The 19,539-nt window shown below is 49.1% G+C and overlaps 1 protein-coding gene and 1 long non-coding RNA gene across 2 annotated transcripts; one reads left to right on the top strand and one right to left on the bottom strand.

Annotated features, from left to right (window-relative positions):
• Nucleotides 1–1,784: 1,784 nt before the first annotated feature.
• LOC134735164 (uncharacterized) lies at nt 1,785–11,997 on the bottom strand. Its single transcript, XR_010117953.1, has 2 exons — nt 11,851–11,997; nt 1,785–2,186 (listed from the first exon to the last, which is right to left on the bottom strand). It is a non-coding gene; the product is annotated as an uncharacterized lncRNA (long non-coding RNA).
• A 14-nt stretch (nt 11,998–12,011) lies between these two features.
• EIF1 (eukaryotic translation initiation factor 1) lies at nt 12,012–14,905 on the top strand. Its single transcript, XM_055256094.2, has 4 exons — nt 12,012–12,333; nt 13,042–13,205; nt 13,356–13,457; nt 14,045–14,905. The coding sequence occupies exons 1-4, from the start codon at nt 12,303–12,305 to the stop codon at nt 14,087–14,089; spliced, it is 342 nt and encodes a 113-aa protein (XP_055112069.1). The 5' UTR covers nt 12,012–12,302; the 3' UTR covers nt 14,090–14,905.
• The last annotated feature ends 4,634 nt before the right edge of the window (nt 14,906–19,539 follow it).

The raw sequence follows: 19,539 nt of genomic DNA on the forward strand, positions 1-19,539 counted from the left end.
CAATCTCAGCTCAGTGCAACCTCTGCCTCCCAGGTTCAAGCAGTTCTCCTGCCTCAGCCTCCTGAGTTGCTGGGATTTCAGGTGCCCGCCACCACACCTGGCTCATTGTTGTAGTTTTAGTAGAAACAGGGTTTCACCGTTTTGACCAGGTTGGTCTTGAACTCCTGACCTCAAGTGGTCTGCCCGCCTCGGCCTCTCAAAGTGCTGTTGTTACAGCAGTGAGCCACTGCACCCAGCCATCTGCTGTTTTTTAGTTGTATTCTTTTATAATAAGCTGTCGGCCTAGTAACTCAACTATTTTCCTGAGTTCTGTGAGCCATTCTAGCAAAGTATCAAATCCAAGGAGGGGTTGTGGGAACTCCTGATTTGTAACCATCGGCCAGAAGCATGTGAAGCGCGACTTGTGGCTGGCATTGCAGTGGGACGGTCTTAAGGAACTGGAGGCTGCAGTGAGCTATGATCACACCACTGCACTCCAGCCTGGGCAACAGAGCAAGACCCTGTCTCTAGAAGTAGATAGATAGATAGATGATAGATAGATAGATAGATAGATAGATAGATAGATAGATAGATAGATAGATAAAATTTAAAAATGAAGTGGGGTAGCATTGTAGAGCTAAGCCATTAACCTGTGTAGTCTTGCAATAGGAGTTCCACAGGACTGGTTTTGCAAGGTACAGGTCACGAAGACCCCTCTGATAAAACGAGATGTGGTAAAGAAGCCAGCCAAAACCAAGACGATAATGAAAGCGACCTCTGGACCGGGCGCGGTGGCTTACACCTGTAATCCCAATACTTCAGGAGGCTGAGGCGGGCATATCACGAGGTCAGGAGATCATCCTCACTAACACAGTGAAACCCCGTCTCTACTAAAAATACAAAAAATTAGCTGGGCCTGGTGGCTTGCGCCTATAGTCCCAGCTACTCGGGAGGCTGAGGCAGGAGAATCGCTTGAACCTGGGAGGCGGAGGTTGCAGTGAGCTGAGACCGTGCCACTGCACTCCAGCCTGGGCAACGGAGCGAGACTTTGTCTCAAAAAAGAAAAAAAAAACACAAAAAGAAAGCAACCCAACCTCTGGTGTCCTTACTGCTTATTATATGCTAATTATAATGTATCAGCTTCGTGGTCGGCAACCCATTTTTGGGTCCCCTCTCACTGTCGAGAGCTTTTCTGTCCCTCAATAAATTCTATTCTGCCTTACTCACTCTCTGCTGTCCATGTACATTTTTCTCAGTCGTGGGACAAGAACTTGGAACTCATTGAACTACGGGGGTAAAAGAGCTGCAACACTTCTTAGTAATTTTCCACCAATCTCCCTACCCTGTTCCTTGGCTATAAATCCCCAATTTTCCCTATTGTAGAAAAAGTGAAACCCAATCTCTCTCCTCTACTACAAAACCCCAATGTAATAGCTCCCCTTTGAATAAAGTCTTCCTTCATCTTTAACAAGTGTCATGAGTAATTTTTTTCTTTAATGCCACACTGACCTGGGCAGGGCATTCAGCACCTCCCGCAAGCTCTGGGAAGGGAAACTAGCAGTGACTACAAGGATGCCTGTATGGGGCCCTGGACCACACCCAGACAATCTTCCAGGACAGGCACCCCTTCCAGGTCAAGGGCACAGGCTCTGGATCTGAATTCCAGCCACGCAACTTACCGGCTGTGATCTTGCAAAAATGATTCCTCTCTATGATTCAGTATCTTTGTTACCAACAAAGCTGGTCCCCAAAAAATGAAGCCTTTCCCCGTTTGGTGTTACAAAACCAATATGCAAAACTGAAAGTGAATGTCAAGCAGTGCAGGCTTTATTAGACGGTCATGGAATTGAGAAGTGGGAGCTTGGGCTCAGCTCCCGAGAGCCAGGAAGTCACAGATATAGGGCATCTTTAATGAAAGGGCTGGATATTAAAAGCAAGGGGAGGAATATTCATTTCTTTTCTGGGAATAGGTGGAGAACTCCTTGAAACTGGAGTACCGTCTTCCTTTTTGTGCTTTTGTGGTTTCTTCCGGTCCTTGTCATAGTGATTGTTAACGGTCATGGTGCTGGTGGGAGTGTCATTTAGCACAGAAATTAGTTATAACGAAGTTAGAGGTTCGTCAGAGGTCAAGTGAGCTGCCTTGGATCCCACAAGTCTTAGCCAGTTTGGTCAGGAGGGGGAGCTTTTGACCTCAAGCATCCTGTTTCCTAAAGATAAGCAGAATTAAGGCAGGGTAGAAATTCACCTATGTCACGCAGGCATTACACTGGGTAACATCCTCATCTGTAAAAGAAAATAACAATTCTCGCCAGGCACAGTGGCTCACACCTGTAATCCCAGCACTTTAAGAGGCCAAGGGGGGCAGATCACCTGAGGTCAGGAGTTCAAGACCAGCTTGGGCAACATAGCAAAACCCCATCTCTACTAAAAATACAAAACTTAGCCGGGCATCAGCGTGGGTGCCTGTAATCCCAGCTACTCAAGAGGCTGAGGTGAGAGAATTGCTTGAACTCAGGAGGCAGAGGTTGCAGTGAGCCAAGATTGTGCCACTGCACTCCAGCCTGGGTGACAGAATGAGACTCCATCTCAAAAAAAAAAAAAAAGAAAGAAAGAAAGAAAGAGGGAAGGAAGGACAGACAGAAAGAGAGAGGAAAGAAAGAAAAGAAAGAAAAGAAAGAAAGAAAGAGAGAAGAAAAGGAGAAAAGAGAAAAGAAAAGAGAGGGAGAGAAAAGAGGGAGGAAGGAAGGAAGGGAGGGAGGTAGGGAGGGAGGGAATTTGTTTGAATCTTATGTTGTGTGCTGCAATGAGATTGTCCACAGTACCACTGGCCTCCCAGACTCTCTCCAAATATGCACGGCACATCCAAGCTCTGGAGAGAATTGGGGTGCATGCCCCAAATGCTGGCCTCCATCAAGAAAACAGATAACCCTCTATGAGAGCAGAATCATCCCAGAGGTTCCTCGCTCAGGAAACCTGGTTCCTCTTGGGTGACCGGGCAGCCCAGCAAGGAGAGGGCCACCACCGCTACCCTGCCAGGTCTCTGTCTGCAGAAGGACTAATGAGCTTTGTCAGGATTCCGTGGGACAGAGTGTGAAACACTCAGCTAAGCTCGTAGCAAGAGCTCAACCATTGTAAATTTCACAAAAAGAAAAAAAAATGTACCATACAAAATTCCTCTCAGGAAGAGTCTTATCTACGGGAGAGGGACAGCTGCTAAGCTGTTTGGCGCAAAGGATGAAATCAATGACCCCCACTGCCCCAGTGCATGCTCAGGTGACAGTATCTGTCCACTGGCTGACAGACGGTCAGCTTGGGCTAGGCGAGTGAAAAGAGGAGAGAATTTCACCTTGTTGGCCCAGAAAGGGACCCAGTTTGGGTGGGTGAATACTCAATAAGCCACTTGAGCAGGAAAAAGTTCCCTCCACATCCTTGGCCCGACATTGGTAAGTACGACCGTCACCAAGTTGTCTTCTAAACTGGGAGCAGGGAGAGAAATATGCAAGCTCACAGCAGAGCTAAATCACTGGGAACTAGAGATGCTGGAGGCGGGGGCAGGAGACAAGGAAATGAGGCAGGTGGTGGCAGAGAAGGCTGGAAAGAGCAGCCGTTCCTGTGACTAGGGCCTGCCATGTGTGTGCCAGCAGGCTCGCTTCAGCCTAGCATCCTGCTGAGCAGCACTGTCCAGTAGGAATAGAACGCACACCACACATGCAACTAAATAAAATCTCCCAGGAGCCATGTTTCTTTAAAGTAAAAAGAAACAGTGAAATTAACTTAATATTTTATTTAACATAATAGATCCAAAATATTCTTCTTTTAATAAGTAATTCATGGCTGGGCGCGGTGGCTCACGCTTGTAATCCCAGCACTTTGGGAGGCCGAGGCGGGCGGATCACGAGGTCAGGAGATCGAGACCACGGTGAAACTCCGTCTCTACTAAAAATACAAAAAAAATTAGCCGGGCGTGGTGGCGGGCGCCTGTAGTCCCAGCTACTCGGAGAGGCTGAGGCAGGAGAATGGCGTGAACCCGGGAGGCGGAGCTTGCAGTGAGCCGAGATCGCGCCACTGCACTCCAACCTGGGTGACACAGCGAGACTCCGTCTCAAAAAAAAAAAAAAAGTAATTCATATAAAAAGTACTGTGAAGGCTGGGCACAGTGGCTCACACCTGTAATCCCAACAATTTGGGAGGCTGAGGCACGCGAATGGCTTGAGCAGAGGAGTTTGAGACCAGCCTGGCCAACATGCTGAAACCCTGTTTCTACAAAAACATACAAAAATTAGCCGGGCTAATTAGGTAATGTGTGCCTGTGATCTCAGCTACTCAGGAGGCTGAGGCAGCAGCATCGCTTGAACCCAGGAGGCAGGGTTGCAGTGAGCTGAGATTGCGCCATTGCACTCCAGCCTGGGCGACAGAGCAAGACTCCGTCTCAAAAACAAACAACAGCCCAGGTGCGGTGGCTCACGCCTGTAATCCCAGCACTTTGGGAGGCCAAGGCAGGCGGATCACGAGGTCAGAAGTTCGAGACCAGCCAGGCCAACATGGTGAAATGCCGTCTCTACTAAAAATACAAATTAGGTGGGCGTGGTGGTGTACGCCTGTAATCCTAGCTACTCGGGAGGCTGAGGCAGGAGAATCGCTTGAACCCGGGAGGTGGAGGCCACGGTGAACTGAGATCGAGCCATTGCACTCCAGCCTGGGCAACAAGAGCAAAACTCTGACTCAAAATAAATAAATTAATTAATTAATTAATATAATATAAAGCATTGTGAGACTTTACAGTTTCTTTTCATGCTCATTCTTCAGAGCCCTGTGTGTGTTTACACTTACAGTACATCCTCATTCAGACTGGCCCCATTTCCAGGGTTCAGAGGTCACAGGTGGCTTGTGGCTGCTGTGGCCCTTTGAGAGTTAGAATTAATTTGGGGAAGATGGGTGGGTGCAGAAGAGAGGGGAGGCTGCCCAGAAAGGCACCTCCAGGTGACATGTGCTTGGGGCCAGAGCTGCACACTGGGGACAGCTGAGTGTTGGGGGGTGTGCAGAGGTATGGCTGAAAGGGGATGAGCAGGGTGTCCCAACTGGTGAGGGTTGTCACCACACGGCACCAGCCCTCTCTGTGTTTCCTCCTGTCCTCTCACAGTGAAAGTGCAGGACTTGATGAGTCTTGCTGCTCAATTACCGCTGGATGAACTCTTGGGAGACAGCCCTTATATGAGTTACACTAGTTTAAAAAATGAAATGAAATAAAAGGAGGACTAGAGGACCTATGCCTAGGTCCAAGGCAGACGGCTCCACCCAAACACACCTGTGAGCTTGTCCCAAGAAAGTGGCCAGATCTGAACTCATTGCCCTCAAACATGTCTAATGCTCTTCCCTCCATCTGGAACGTCCACCTGCCCTCAGCTAGAGAACACCTCCTTCAGTGCCCGGTCAGAATACAGGACTCCTCTGTGCACCTGTGCCTGGCACCTCCTCCACGCTTCCTGGGCCCCTGGCTCCTTGCAGCGCTGTCTGAACCCTCGCTAGGCTGTGATCTCCTTGAGGCCCGATGCCAGGCCTGGCCTTCTCCCCCTCCCCAGGCTGCACTTTGTATCCTCTCCCACCCACCTCGGCAGTTGAGTCCGCAGTTGGGCCACCTGGATGGCCCTGCCCGGGAGAGAGGAACCAAGGGCTCTGGTCTTTATCTCCCTTCCTAAATGAAGTTTCCCCCCATCTATAGGAGCTCCTGCAGGGCTCCCTGAAAGAGGAGCAAAGAAAGGAGTGGGAAGTAGGATGGGGAAGACAGATGCTCTGCCAGCAAAGAGGCAAAGAGGAACTGAGCCAAGTCCCTGCCGTGGGCTGGCATAAGTGGGTCCCTGGCAAGGGGAGGGAAACTAAAAAGAAGAAGAAAGGCTGGCCGGGTTGGGAGGTGGGGATAAAATATAACCGCCATACACACACAACACACACAACACACACGAGCCATAAGGGTACAGCTCAATAGATTTTTGCCACCTGGATCAAGAGGAAGGTCATTTCCAGCACCCCATAAGTTCCCCCATGTCAGGCCCGGCGTGGCGTGGTGGCTCACGCCTGTAATCCCAACACTTTGGGAGGCCGAGGCAGGCGGATCACTTGAGGTCAGCAGTTCGAGACCAGCCTGAACAACATGGTGAAACCCCATCTCTACTAAAAACACAAAAATTTGCCAGGCGTGGTGGTGGGTGCCTGTAATGCCAGCTACTCGGGCGGCTGAAGCAGGAGAATCACTTGAACCCGGGAGGCGGAGGTTGCAGTGAGCCAAGATCGCACCACTACACTCCAGCCTGGGAGACAGAGCAAGACATCATCTCAAAAAAAAAAAAAAGGCCGGGCGCTGTGGCTCACGCTTGTAATCCCAGCACTTTGGGAGGCCGAGGCGGGCGGATCACGAGGTCAGGAGATCGAGACCACGGTGAAACCCCGTCTCTACTAAAAATACAAAAAATTAGCCGGGCGTGGTGGCGGGCGCCTGTAGTCTCAGCTACTCGGAGAGGCTGAGGCAGGAGAATGGCGTGAACCCGGGAGGTGGAGCTTGCAGTGAGCCGAGATCGTGCCACTGCACTCCAGCCTGGGCGACAGAGCGAGACGCCGTCTCAAAAAAAAAAAAAAAAAAAAAAGATTCCCCCATGTCCCTTCCCAGCATCTACCCTAGGCAGGTTTGAAGAATTGATGTATTGCCAGCAGAACCCCAGCTGATGCCTGACCTGCACATCTCATCATTACCCTGTGCAGGTTACAGATCAAGCTGCAGCAAGCCTGGGTCTCCCTCCTTCTCCAAGTGGTAAGAACAGCAGCCTTCATTCACTGGGACCTTCTATGTGCATGGGAGCGGGGGAGGGGGAACTATTCTAATCACTTACATACGTGGGTGGTAAGTCCCAAATAAGGAATGCAAGAAATATGGCATTAATTGGACTTTCTTTAAATCCAGTGAGATCCTTGCCAATTAACATCCCACTGGGCTGCTCAGAAATCCAGCCTTGGAAATGACAGGGGCTCCAGCCCTCCCCAGGATTCTCTCTCACTCACAGGGTTTCCTAGAGCACCACAGCTACAAGGAGCCCCTGGACCAGATCATCTATCTGCCTTGGTTACCATGGAGATGTCTATTTTCCCAGAGGGTGCAATCCCTTCCTGGAGGGAGATTCTGTTGCTTCCGTGACAAGTTGGTGGCCTTGGAGAATCTTATTGAGGTCGAGAGTCCCAAGGTGTCCCACACAGCCATGCCCTTGTCACATCCCAAGGAGATCACCATGGAGAGGTGCCCACCTCTGTCCCATCCTCATTCGGAGGGGCTCACTCCTGTCCCCTGCTGCTCTTGGAGGCTCTCTCTCCCTTCCCCTCTGGGAAACTGGTATAATCTATATGGTGGTTTCATAACTTTACATTTTTATCCGGCTGTACATAGTCTCCTCTTTAAATCCCCTCAACAGCCTATGAGAAGGGCATTATTGTCTCTGTCGTACAGAGGAGAAAATGCAGGCTGGGAGGGGCTAAGTTGCCCAGGCAACAAGATGGAGATGATATTCAGAGACAGACACTCCAGCCTGTGCTTTGTACCCTGCCCTTGGCTGCCCAGGTGACAGCACCTCAGAGCCAGGAGCACAGTAATAAAGAAGCCAGCATTAACAGCAGGCATGCATATCACTTTCAAACTAATTACTCCTGCCTCCATGATTACTCCTCAGGCTTCTGGGGCTGGGGTAACTTCCCACACTGGAAGGTGGACTTCGGAAGACCCTTCTGGAAATGCTCCCAACTTGGGAAAACAGCGCTTCAGACTTTAGACCCAGGAAGAGATCACCCAGTGCTCCTTTTATGGGGCATACAACTGAAGCCAAGAGGTAAACCAGGTCACCCACAAAGCTGGTGGCAAGTCAAGAACTGAGTCTCAGGCCTGGTGCGGTGGCTCATGCCTGTAATCCCAGCACTTTGGGAGGCCGAGGTAAAGGATTACTTCAGCCTAGGAGTTCAAGACCAGCCTGGGCAACATAGTGAGACCTCATCTCTACCAAAAATTTAAAAAATTAGCTGGCTATGGTAGCGCATGCCTGTAGTCCCAGCTACTCAGGAGGCTGAGGCAGATCACTTGAGCCTAGGAGTTCAAGTCTGCAGTAAGCTGTAATGGCACCATTGCACTCCAGCCTAAGTGACAAAGCCAGACCCTGTCTCAAAAAAAAAAAAAAATTGAGTCTTGGCCGGGTGTGGTGGCTCATGCCTGTAATCCCAGCACTTTGGGAGGCCGAGGCGGGCAGATCACTTGAGGTCAGGAGTTCAAGACCAGCCTGGGCAATGTGGTAAAACCCCTTCTCTACCCAAAATATAAAAATTAGCTGGGCATGGTGGCACCTGCCTGTAATCTCAGTTACTCGGGAGGCTGAGGCAGAAGCATAGCTTGAACTCAGGAGGCAAAAGTTGTGGTGAGCTGAGATCGCACCACTTCACTACAGCCTGGACGACAAAGCAAGATTCTGTCTCAAAAAATATTTTAGTGTGACAAAATATTGCATGCACACTGGGAAGGACAGCTCCAATTCATTCATTCAAACTCTCTCCCCAAACCCTTTCCAGCAGAACCATGTCTGTCAGTGCAAAGTGTTGTGGGAAGTCAGGGACCCCGAACAGAGGGACCAGCTGAAGCCATGGCAGAAGAACATAAATTGTGAAGATTTCATGGATATTTATTAGTTCCCCAAATTAATACTTTTATAATTTCTTACGCCTGTCTTTACTGCAATCTCTGAACATAAATTGTGAAGATTTCATGGACACTTATCACTTCCCCAGTCAATACCTTTGTGATTTCCTATGCCTGTCTTTACTCTAATCTCTTAATCCCATCATCATAAGCTGAGGAGGATGTATGTCGCCTCAGGACCGTGATGATTGCATTAACTGCACAAATTGTTTGTAGAGCATGTGTGTTTGAAAAATATGAAATCTGGGCACCCTGAAAAAAGAACAGGATAACAGCAATGTTCAGGGACCAAAGGAGATAACTTTAAACTCTGACTGCTGGTGAGCCCGGCGGAACAGAGCCATATTTCTCTTCTTTCAAAAGCAAATGGGAGAAATATCACTGAATTCTTTTTCTCAGCAAGGAACATCCCTGAGAAAGAGAATGCATCCCTGAAGGGAGGCCTCTGAAATGGCCACTTTGGGGACAGCTGTCTCTTACGGTTGTCGCTGAGGGATGAAACAAGCCCCCGTCTCCTGTAGCGCTCCCAGGCTTATTAGGACGAGGAAATTTCTGCCTAATAAATTTTGGTCAGACCGGTTGTCTGCTCTCAAACCCTGTCTCCAGATAAGATGTTATCAATGACAATGTGTGCCTGAAACTTCATTAGCAATTTTAATTTTGCCCCGGTCCTGTGGTCCTGTGATCTCGCCCTGCCTCTGTTTGCCTTGTGATATATCTTATTACCTTGTGAAGCATGTGATCTCTGTGACCCACACCCTATTCATAGGCTCCCTCCCCTTTTGAAAATCACTAATAAAAACTTGCTGGTTTTGCGGCTTGGGGGACATCATGGAACCTGCCGACATGTGATGTCTCCCCCGGACACCCAGCTTTAAAATTTCTCTCTTTTGTACTCTGTCCCTTTATTTCTCAGACCAGCCGACACTTAAGGAAAATAGAAAAGAACCTACGTGAAATATCGGGGGTGAATTTCGCCTGATAGTAAAGGTTCCCAAGTTGGCTGACTGGGGCCTTAGCTTCTCAAACGGAGATGACCATGAGACTGGGATGCCCATGACCTAGCCATGGTTCCTCCTTCCTGATGTCAAGGAAACCAAACTATTAATCAAGTTAATTTAGTAAATATAGAATCAAAGCAAAGTATCAGGCCAGGCACACTGGCTCCTGCCTGTAATCCCAGCACTTTGGGAGGCCAAGGCAGGGGGATCGCTTTAAGCAGTTGAGGCTGCAGTAAGCTGTGATCATGCCACTGCATTCCAGCCAGTCTGGGTGACAGAGTGAGACCTTGTCTATATATATATATATATATATATATACACACACATACACACACACATACATATATATATACATATATACACATATACACACACACACACATACACACATATACATACATATATATATACACACACATACACATATATATATCAGGTACACCTAGCATTTCCTCCCCCAGAGTTTTTCCTCTGGCGGGTACATGCCCTGCCCCACAGTGGACTCCTTCCTACCCTCTGTCAGCCGGAATGTTGCCTCCCCAGAGGCCTTCTCTGACCACCCCATCTGAAGGAGCCTGGCCCCGTCATATCACCCTGTTTATCTCCTTTTTGGCACCTCTCACAGTCTGTCATTATCTTTTTTGTTTTTTTGAGATATAGTCTTGCTCTGTCACCCAGGCTGGAGTGCAATGGCGCCATCTCAGCTCACTGCAGTCTCCTCTTCCCGGGTTCAAACAATTATCGTGCCTCAGCCTCCCGAGTAGCTGGGACTACAGGCACACACCACCATGCCCAGTTAACTTTTGTATTTTTAGTAGAGACAGGGTTTCACCATATTGGCCAGGCTGGTGTCGAACTCCTGACCTCGGGTGATCTGCCCACCTCGGCCTCCCAAAGTGCTGGGATTACAGGCATAAGCCACAGCGCCCAGCCTCATTATCTTATTATTTGTTTAGTGGCTCTCTCTCCCGCTGGCATTCAACTCCACAAGGGCAGTGACCCTGACTGTCAGGGACATAAATCAGCGGTCCATGGGCATGCATATTTTTGTTTGGCTTGCAGTGTTTTATCAAAAATTCAATTTATTCCTGTAATCCCAGCACTTTGGGAGGCCGAGCGGGCAGATCACCTGAGGTCACGAGTTCAAGACCAGCCTGGCCAACATGGTGAAAACCTGTCTCTACTAAAAATATTTTTTAAAAACTAGCCAGGCGTGGTGTTGGATGCCTGTAACCCCAGCTACTCGGGAGGCTGAGGCAGGAGAATTGCTTGAACCCAGGAGACGGAGGTTGCAGTGAGCCAACACAGTGCCGCTGCACTCCAGCCTCGGCGACAAAGTGAGACTGTCTCAAAAAAAAAAAAAAAATCAATTTATTGGCAATATTCAAAAATCAAGAGATTTTATGTAAACACCTGGATTTCCTGGCACTCTTGAAAAAGATCTAGCACAATGGGCTGGAGGTGACCGGCCACTGCAGCCTGTAGTTCTTACTCCAGCCCCCAGTCCACCCCATTACATCACACTTGGCTGTTTGCACTCCTTGATCCTACTTACCTGCCTATCCCTGGAGGCCTCTGAGTCTAAAATTCCTGGTCTCTTTTCACCACTCTACTTACCCCTGCCACTGAGTGTTGAAATAAATAAACTGAAAGCAAGAAAGGTTGACTGTTTTGAAGGAAATATTTCATCTAAACTCTAGGAAGGCTCTACTCCACACAAGCTGTGCCACATGAAGGACGCCCTCTGGTGCCAGAATTATTCTCGGCGGGGGGGGCCCAGAACCAGTTACTATCCCTTGAACTCATGCCAATGAGCTGGGCACACTTTTTCCTTAGATGGATTAAACCAATCTAAATGAAAATTTTAGATCAGATTAACCCACTTTAGAATAAATCTAAATGGCAATCTAAATTATGCGGTTACCGTTCTGATTATATTATTGTATGTTGATTAACCAAAGTGCCGCCCTAAATCCCGCTGTGACTCAGTGGGTAGTAGGGTAGGTAGGTAGGTGGGTTTGACACAACGGGGATTTATCGTGTTTGGGAGGCTCAGCATCTAAACCCTCTCTACGGAGTGTTCATCTACCCTATGAAACACCCCCTTTCGAGAAGACAGGGATGCAACAGGGTCAAGAAGGTGGAACGTACCAAAGGACACAGTGCGTAGGCGCGCTTGAAACTTCGGCCAGTATTCTCGGCGCCCAGACACCGTCCACTCGCACTGCGCAGGCGCCGAGACAGATCAAGCTCTCCCTCCCCCTCCCAGCTCTCCTAGAGTCAAGAGGACGCCCTCCTGCCGCAGACTTCCTGCGCAAGCGCCATCCCATGTCCCCGCCCCCAAACCAATTGGAAGCGGCGCACGACGCTGTGGGTGCGGCCGGTACGTGAGGGCAGCGCGCTGGCGTCAGAGGCGCGGCTATATAAGTGAACACAGGCACCGCCCATCTGCCCCAGTCACTGAGCCGCCGCCGAGGACTCAACAGCCTTCCCCCTTGAGCCCCCTCGCTTCCCGACGTTCCGTTTCCCCCCTGCCCGCCTTCTCCCGCCGCCGCCGCCGCCTTCCGCAGGCCGTTTCCACCGAGGAAAAGGAATCGTATCGTATGTCCGCTATCCAGAACCTCCACTCTTTCGGTAAGCTATGGGAAAGGTCGAGGGCCCGGGTGGGGCAGCGGGGCCTTCCGGGCCCGGAGACGTGTTCCGGGAAGCTGCCAAGCGCTCCGGGCCTTCGTAAGCTCGGGCAGGGGAAACTTGTCCAGGGTCGCAGGGCAGCGGGATCAAGGCCTGGGCCCCAGGGTTGTACCCTGAGCGCGACCGGAAGGAGCAGGCGGGAGGTCAGCCCTTGGGCGGGCCCGGCGTCTCGGTGGCGCATTTACTAATGGCTCCTGGGCCTCCTCGGGCCACACCCGTCCCTCCCGTCACCATTGCGTCACGTCCGTCACGTCACCACCCGTTGTCACGGATCCGGAGGGAAAGGCGGTGCCAGCCCTAAGTGGCAAGCGTGTGCACCAATGCGGGTGGGAGGCTTAGCCCCGCCTCGGGAGCTCGGGTTCCGGCGGGTTGCATCAGCCGGGTGGGGCACTGCCTGCCAGCCCGGACTCCCCCGACATGTGATCGGCTTCCCAGGGAGGGCGGGAGGCCCGGGCGTTCCCCGAGCCTGGGGAAGCTGGCCGTCCCGGACTGACCTGCTCGGGGAGAGCCAGCAAAGGACACATTCGGCCTGACCCAAGCCCTGACGATTTCAATGTTGTTGTCTGCACGCGCGAAACACCTGGGGACCGAGGGGATGGCAGTGGCATCCGATCTTTGACAGCTCTGAACTAGCTTAACCTTTCTTTTCAGACCCCTTTGCTGATGCAAGTAAGGGTGATGACCTGCTTCCTGCTGGCACTGAGGATTATATCCATATAAGAATTCAACAGAGAAACGGCAGGAAGACCCTTACTACTGTCCAAGGGATCGCTGATGATTACGATAAAAAGAAACTAGTGAAGGCGTTTAAGAAAGTAGGTCTTCAGTGAGCTTGCGGGAAAATCATAATGGATTTGCCCACAAGGGGGTGCTATCTGTGTTGTATGTATTGTTAGCAGAAGGGATGATAAATGCATTCATGCTCTTGCTAGGCCTAATTTGTTTTGTTTCCTTTGTGCTTGCAGAAGTTTGCCTGCAATGGTACTGTAATTGAGCATCCGGAATATGGAGAAGTAATTCAACTACAGGGTGACCAACGCAAGAACATATGCCAGTTCCTCGTAGAGGTGAGTTCAGTCACTTCTTGATTTGTGCCTCTCTGCTGGCAAATCTCAGATCCTGTCTATTAACTTCTGCTGGGGACATAAAAGTTGGCTTTGTAAGGCTGAGCAAAACCTCAGTTGGGTTTTAAAGTACATAGACTTATTTCTGTTTTATAGGAAAAAGCAGAAGGGACTTGTCTACCTTCGGTTTACTGTTTCTGTGGATCTACTTTACAGATGCAAATTTGAATAGCACATAGATGCATTGTAAAATCAGCCACATGCCGGGTTGTTCCTGTATTTGTAAGGACATGAGTTTTTAAAAATGAATTTCCTGAATATTGATACTAAAATACCGTTATATTATCAGCTCTTGATATAATTGAGTTCCGATACCTGATGAGTCTCATTCTCACACTAATTCAGAATCTTGGAAGGCACTGAGTGTTCAAAAAAGGTAGCTCTTAACTGAGGACCCTCTGTTGAACCATTGTGTGCACCTCTGGCTCTTGGGCAGTGTAGTAGCAGGAAGACAGAGTTGTTGCCATTAGAAATGGAGGCTTTAACTCTCCCTGTCCCACATTTAAAACTTTGCCCTTTTGTCTTTTCAGATTGGACTGGCTAAGGACGATCAGCTGAAGGTTCATGGGTTTTAAGTGCTTGTGGCTCACTGAAGCTTAAGTGAGGATTTCCTTGCAATGAGTAGAATTTCCCTTCTGTCCCTTGTCACAAGTTTAAAAACCTCACAGCTTGTATAATGTAACCATTTGGGGTCCGCTTTTAACTTGGACTAGTGTAACTCCTTCATGCAATAAACTGAAAAGAGCCATGCTGTCTAGTCTTGAAGTCCCTCATTTAAACAGAGGTCAAGCAATAGGCGCCTGGCAGTGTCAAGCCTGAAACCAAGCAGTACCGTCATGTTTCAGCCAAGCCCAGAGCCCTAAGATCACAAACAACTATGGCCGGAACCTCCTCAGCTCTCCCTCTGCAGAGTTCCCTACCCTAAGAGAATGTTACCACCTGAACAGTCCTCGGTGAGTCTGAGAGGAGAGGATGGGGTAAGGCAGAAGCACCAGCTGTACTACTAGAAGGGAGTTTTTGGTGGTAGATCCCCTGGTGTCTCCAACCTGACCAGGTGGACAGAGCTCAGAGAGGCCCTCTTCCTGCTAGCGAGGTGTTAGGACATCTGGCTTGCCACAAAGATCTGTTTGACCAGACATATCCTAGCTAAGGGATGTCCGGACATCAGAATGTGAGGCCAACCTTCTATCAGAGTTAAACTTTTGACAAGGGAACAAATCTCAAACTGATCCATCAGTCATGTAGCTAGCTGTAGAGCTTGCAACTTAATAGCAGCAGCTGCCCAATGCCATGTGAAGTAACAAACTGGTTTTTGATTTTTTCCCCCTTCAGTTTTAATGTTATGTGTAATGTATTTAAACCCTTATTTAAATAAAACTTGTTTTCAGAAATATGTGACTTGCAGATTGTTTATATATAGTCGATCTCGTGCATATAAAGGAACCATAGAAATGGGCAGTGGAGGATTCCTCCACACCCACAGCTTCTCAACGGGCCTGAACTTGCCAAGAAAAACCTTTATGAGCTTGTCCCTCCCTGGTCAGCTGGTTTTTTGTTTGTTTTGAGGTTTGCCCTTGTTGCCCAGGCTGTAGTGCAGTGGCACAGTCTCGGCTCACTGCAACCTCCACCTCAGGTTCAAGCAATTGTCGTGCCTCAGCCTCCCTCGTAGCTGGGATTACAGGCACCATGCCCAGCTAATTTTTGTATTTTTAGTAGAGACAAGGTTTCACCATGTTGGCCAGGCTGGTCTCGAACACCTGGCCTCAAGTGATCTGCCTGTCTCGGCCTCCCAAAGTGCTGGGATTACAGGCATGAGCCACCATGCCCAGCAGGTCAACTGTTTTTGCAAGCATTTAGCCAGAGTTATGCTGTCCTGTTAATCAGTGTCCTGGAGAATGGGTTGCTTGGAAATCGTGGAGCCCCCTCAGTAACAGCCTTGGTTTAAGGGTGCAGAATGGAGAGTAAATGCAGGGGCTGTAACAAGGACAGTCACGCTGTGGGTTAAGATCCACAAATCGCTAGGAATGTGTATACTCTGGGTAGTAAGTTTGTAGTATTAGAAGCTTTAATGACTAAAGTATTTGAAGAGCTGAAGTTAAGTGTTGGGAGGCCGTCCCTCATCAGGGACAACGAATGGCAAGTAAAAGACCAAGTTCTGTTCCTGGGTCCGTTAATTTAGTTAAAAAGGCAAAGTTCTTCCAGCACACATATCTGGATGCAGTCACGTGCTGCCTAAGGATGCTTAATTCAACAATGAGCCTCACAGCCGTGCTACACAGTAAGATTATAATACTGTATTTCTACTGTACCTTTTAACATTGTGTTACAATGGCCTACAGGAAGCTTGTGTGGATGGCTTTGAATGTGGCCCAACACTAACATATTTTGCTAAAACATGAGTTTTGTTTGGTGACTTTTTTTTTTTTTTTAAGCTCATCAGCTATTGTTGCTGTATTTTATGTGTGGCCCAAGACAATTCTTCCAATGTGGCCCAGGGAAGTGAAAAGATAAGACACCCCGGCCTACAATTTCAGCACAGTAACATGCTGTACAGATTTGTAGCCTAGGAGCAACAGGCTGTGTCATATAACCCAGGCATGTAGTAGGCTGTGCCATCCAGGTGTGCGTAAGTACACGATGATGTTCGTAGAAAACACAAAATCGCCTAACAATGCATTTCTCAAAACATGTCCCTGTCATTGAGTAACGCAAAGTTTACTACCAGCCCATTTTGTAGATAAAGGTACAAGTGGTGAGTTAGGTTAGAGCCCAGGTTGGGAAACAGCATAGAACCAGGTGAGTTGTGGAGGAGGGCTGGTGAGAGGTTGAGCCAGTGGCAACTGCCCTAAAACTAGGAGGTGATTGTTTCAGAATACCGCAGACTGAATAATTGGTAGAGATTTATTTGGCTCACAGAAGTCAAAAGGCATGGCACTGGCATCTGGTGAGGGCCTTCTTGCTGCATCACAACATGGTGGAAGGGTTGGACAGCAAATGGGGGCCAAACCTATACTCCTGCTGTGAGCCCACTTCATTCATGAGGTCAGAGGCTCAGGACGTAATATCTTTAAAAACCCCACCTCGGCCAGCCACAGTGGCTCACCTGTAATCCCAGCACTTAGGCGGGTGAATCCTTGAGACCAACCTGGGCAACGTGGCACAACCCTATCTCTACAAATGATATAAAAATTAGCCAGGCATGATGGCACACACCTGTAGTCCCAGCTACTTAGGAGCCTGAGGCAGGAGGAAGGATGATCACTGGTGCCCAGGAAGCCAAGGCTGTAGTGAGCTGTGATCGTGCCACTGCCACTGCACTCCAGCCTGGGTGACAGTCTCCAGAAAAAAAAAAAAGCACCCCACCTCCCAATAACTGTTCAATTGGCAATTAAATTTCAACATGGGTTTTGGTTTGGGTGGGAACATTCAAACCATAGCAATGATTCTAACCCCAGCATCAGGAGCTTGTCGTGTTAAAGGTCCTACAAAACCGAACTGTTTCATGAACACAAAATAATTTAGCACTTGGCCCCAAGGCTCCAAATACAGTGGCATTGTTCAAAATATTTGAGTGACTTTTTTTTTTTTTTTTTTGAGATGGAGTCTTGCTCTGTTGCCCAGACTGGAGTGCAATGGCACGGTCTCGGCTCACTACAATTTCTGCCTCCCAGGTTCAAGAGATTCTCCTGCCTCAGCCTCCCAAGTAGCTGGGACTACAGGCACGTGCCACCACACCCGGCTAATTTTTGTATTTTTAGTAGAGACGGTTTCACCATGTTGGCCAGGATGGTCCCAATCTTCTGACCTTGTGATCCACCTGCCTCAGCCTCCCAGAGTGCTGGCATTACAGGCATAAGCACCATGCCTGGCTAGGTGATACTTTTAAATCAGTAAGATTTGACTGTAATGTAGAAGGTTTTTTCTTGGAGGAAGTTCTACAGCAAGGCTGGAGGCTAAACACACAAAATACTACAATCAGGATGAAACAGCAAGAGAAGAGAATTCCTTATATGCTGTAGGTTGTGAACACGGCCATAGGTTGTGAACACGGCCAGGTTCTGTGCTAGGCTGTTCCATCTCATGCTTTTTAAGGACCTCCAATTCTCCAGGATGGGATTATTCCAAGTTAAACCATCAACATCTATTAAATCAGCTCTATGGAGCCAAGCGAAACAAGTATCTGTGAACATAGAACTGAGGAAGTTGGTGAACACCCTTATCCACCTGATGTAACCTATCTCAGGCTGAATGAAGAAAAGTATGATTAAAAAGTCATGATGGGCCGGGCGCGGTGGCTCACATCTGTAATCCTAGCACTGTGGGAGGCCGAGGCAGGCGGATAGGCTGAGCTCAGGAGTTCAAGACCAGCCTGGGCAACAACGGTGAAACCCTGTCTCTACTAAAATACAAAAAATTAGCCAGGCATGGCGGCATGCACCTGTAGTCCCAGGTGGGACGCTGAGGCAGGAGAATCGCTTGAACCCAGGAGTCAGAGGTTGCAGTGAGCCGAGATCACACCACTGCACTCCAGCCTGGGCAACAGAGCGAGACTCCGTCTCCAAAAAAAAAAAAAAAGAAGGAATGATGGCTGGATATGGTGGCTCATGCCTGTAATCCCAGCACTTTGAGAGGCCAAGGCAGGCAGATTGCTTGAGTCCAGGAGTTTGAGACCAGCCTGGGCAACATGATTAAACCCTGTCTCTACAAAAAATACAAAAATTAGCTAGGCGTGGTGTTGCATGCCTATGGTCCCAGCTACTGGGGAGGCCAAGGTGGGAAAATGGCCTGAGCCCAGGAGGCAGAGGTTGCAGTGAGCCAAGATCACACCACTGCACTCCAGCGTGGGTGACAGAGACAGACACTGTCTCAAAAAAAGAAAACAATGTGATGTGGACATTCCCAAGGTAAGTTGTGGAGCCTCGTCTAGAACCCAGGACTCCCTGTGTACCCCTCCTCCCACCAGCTGGACCTGTACATTCACAATTTATGTAACTCATTTTCCCGGTGGAGTGGGAGCAGAAATAAATAAATAAATGCTCATCTGACAGAGATTGTTGAGTGCTTGGTATCTGTAGTACACTACGGGGCATGTCAGGCAGACCCCCTGCACTCAGGGAGCTGACTGCCTGATAGGTGGATGTAAGACCAGCACACAGCCTTGACACAGGACAGAAAGGGACCCAAAGAACCACAGGATCTCTGAGGACTGCGAAATCTTCCCGACTCCCATCCTCAGCCAAGGGGGCCAGGAAGGCTTCGTGAAGGAGGTGCAGTCTGAAGCCAAGCATTTCGAGCAGAGAAAAAGAGTCACACCCAGAGGTGAAAAGGCACCTGGAAGCCGGCGCAGTGGCTCACGCCTGTAATCCCAGCACTTTGGGAGGCCAAGGCCAGCAGATCACTTGAGGTCAGGAGTTCAAGGCCAGCCTGGCCAACATGGCGAAACCCTATCTCTACTAAAAATACAAAAATTAGCTGGGCGTGGTGGGCGGGCGAGATCGTGCCACTGCACTCCAGCGTGGGCAACAGAGCGAGACTGCGTCTCAAAAACAAAAACAAAAAAAGAAGGATTGATTATGCTGGAAAGGTCCCTCAGCTCTCTGCTCCTTAGTCCCCCTCTCCCACCCCAAACCCCCAGCCCTCCTGCCCTCATCCCCACCCGCTGCAACAGCTACACGCAAGGACAAACTGAGTGTTTCTTAAAATGGTGTTATGAGGACAAAATGAAAACTGGTCAGCTAAAACTGCACAGGAAGCTACAAAACAACTTTAGAACCTATTCCAATTGCTGTCAACTCTACGAATAAGCCAGAAAAACACGTAGCGTATTTGGAGAACTGAACATGACCCCCTTCCTGGTTTGTCAGCCTCGATGGTGCCCCCTTGTGGCAGTAGTGTAAAAACACAGTTTACTGTGCACAAGGCTTTCCAATTTTTCAATTAAGAGCTCCTTGACCAATTTTTAACTTTTTCTTTTTTTTTTTTGAGACAGAGTCTCACTCTGTTGCCCAGGCTGGAGTGCAGTGAG

The sequence above is a fragment of the Symphalangus syndactylus genome, chromosome 20 (genome assembly GCF_028878055.3).
Source record: "Symphalangus syndactylus isolate Jambi chromosome 20, NHGRI_mSymSyn1-v2.1_pri, whole genome shotgun sequence".
Lineage (NCBI taxonomy): Eukaryota > Metazoa > Chordata > Mammalia > Primates > Hylobatidae > Symphalangus > Symphalangus syndactylus.

Excerpts from the sequence above, each read along its gene's own strand:
- EIF1 (XM_055256094.2), top strand. The coding sequence starts at position 12,303 with ATGTCCGCTATCCAGAACCTCCACTCTTTCG. Across the intron at positions 12,334-13,041 it reads CCAGAACCTCCACTCTTTCG|ACCCCTTTGCTGATGCAAGT; the intron begins GTAAGCTATGGG and ends CTTTCTTTTCAG. Across the intron at positions 13,206-13,355 it reads TAGTGAAGGCGTTTAAGAAA|AAGTTTGCCTGCAATGGTAC; the intron begins GTAGGTCTTCAG and ends TTGTGCTTGCAG.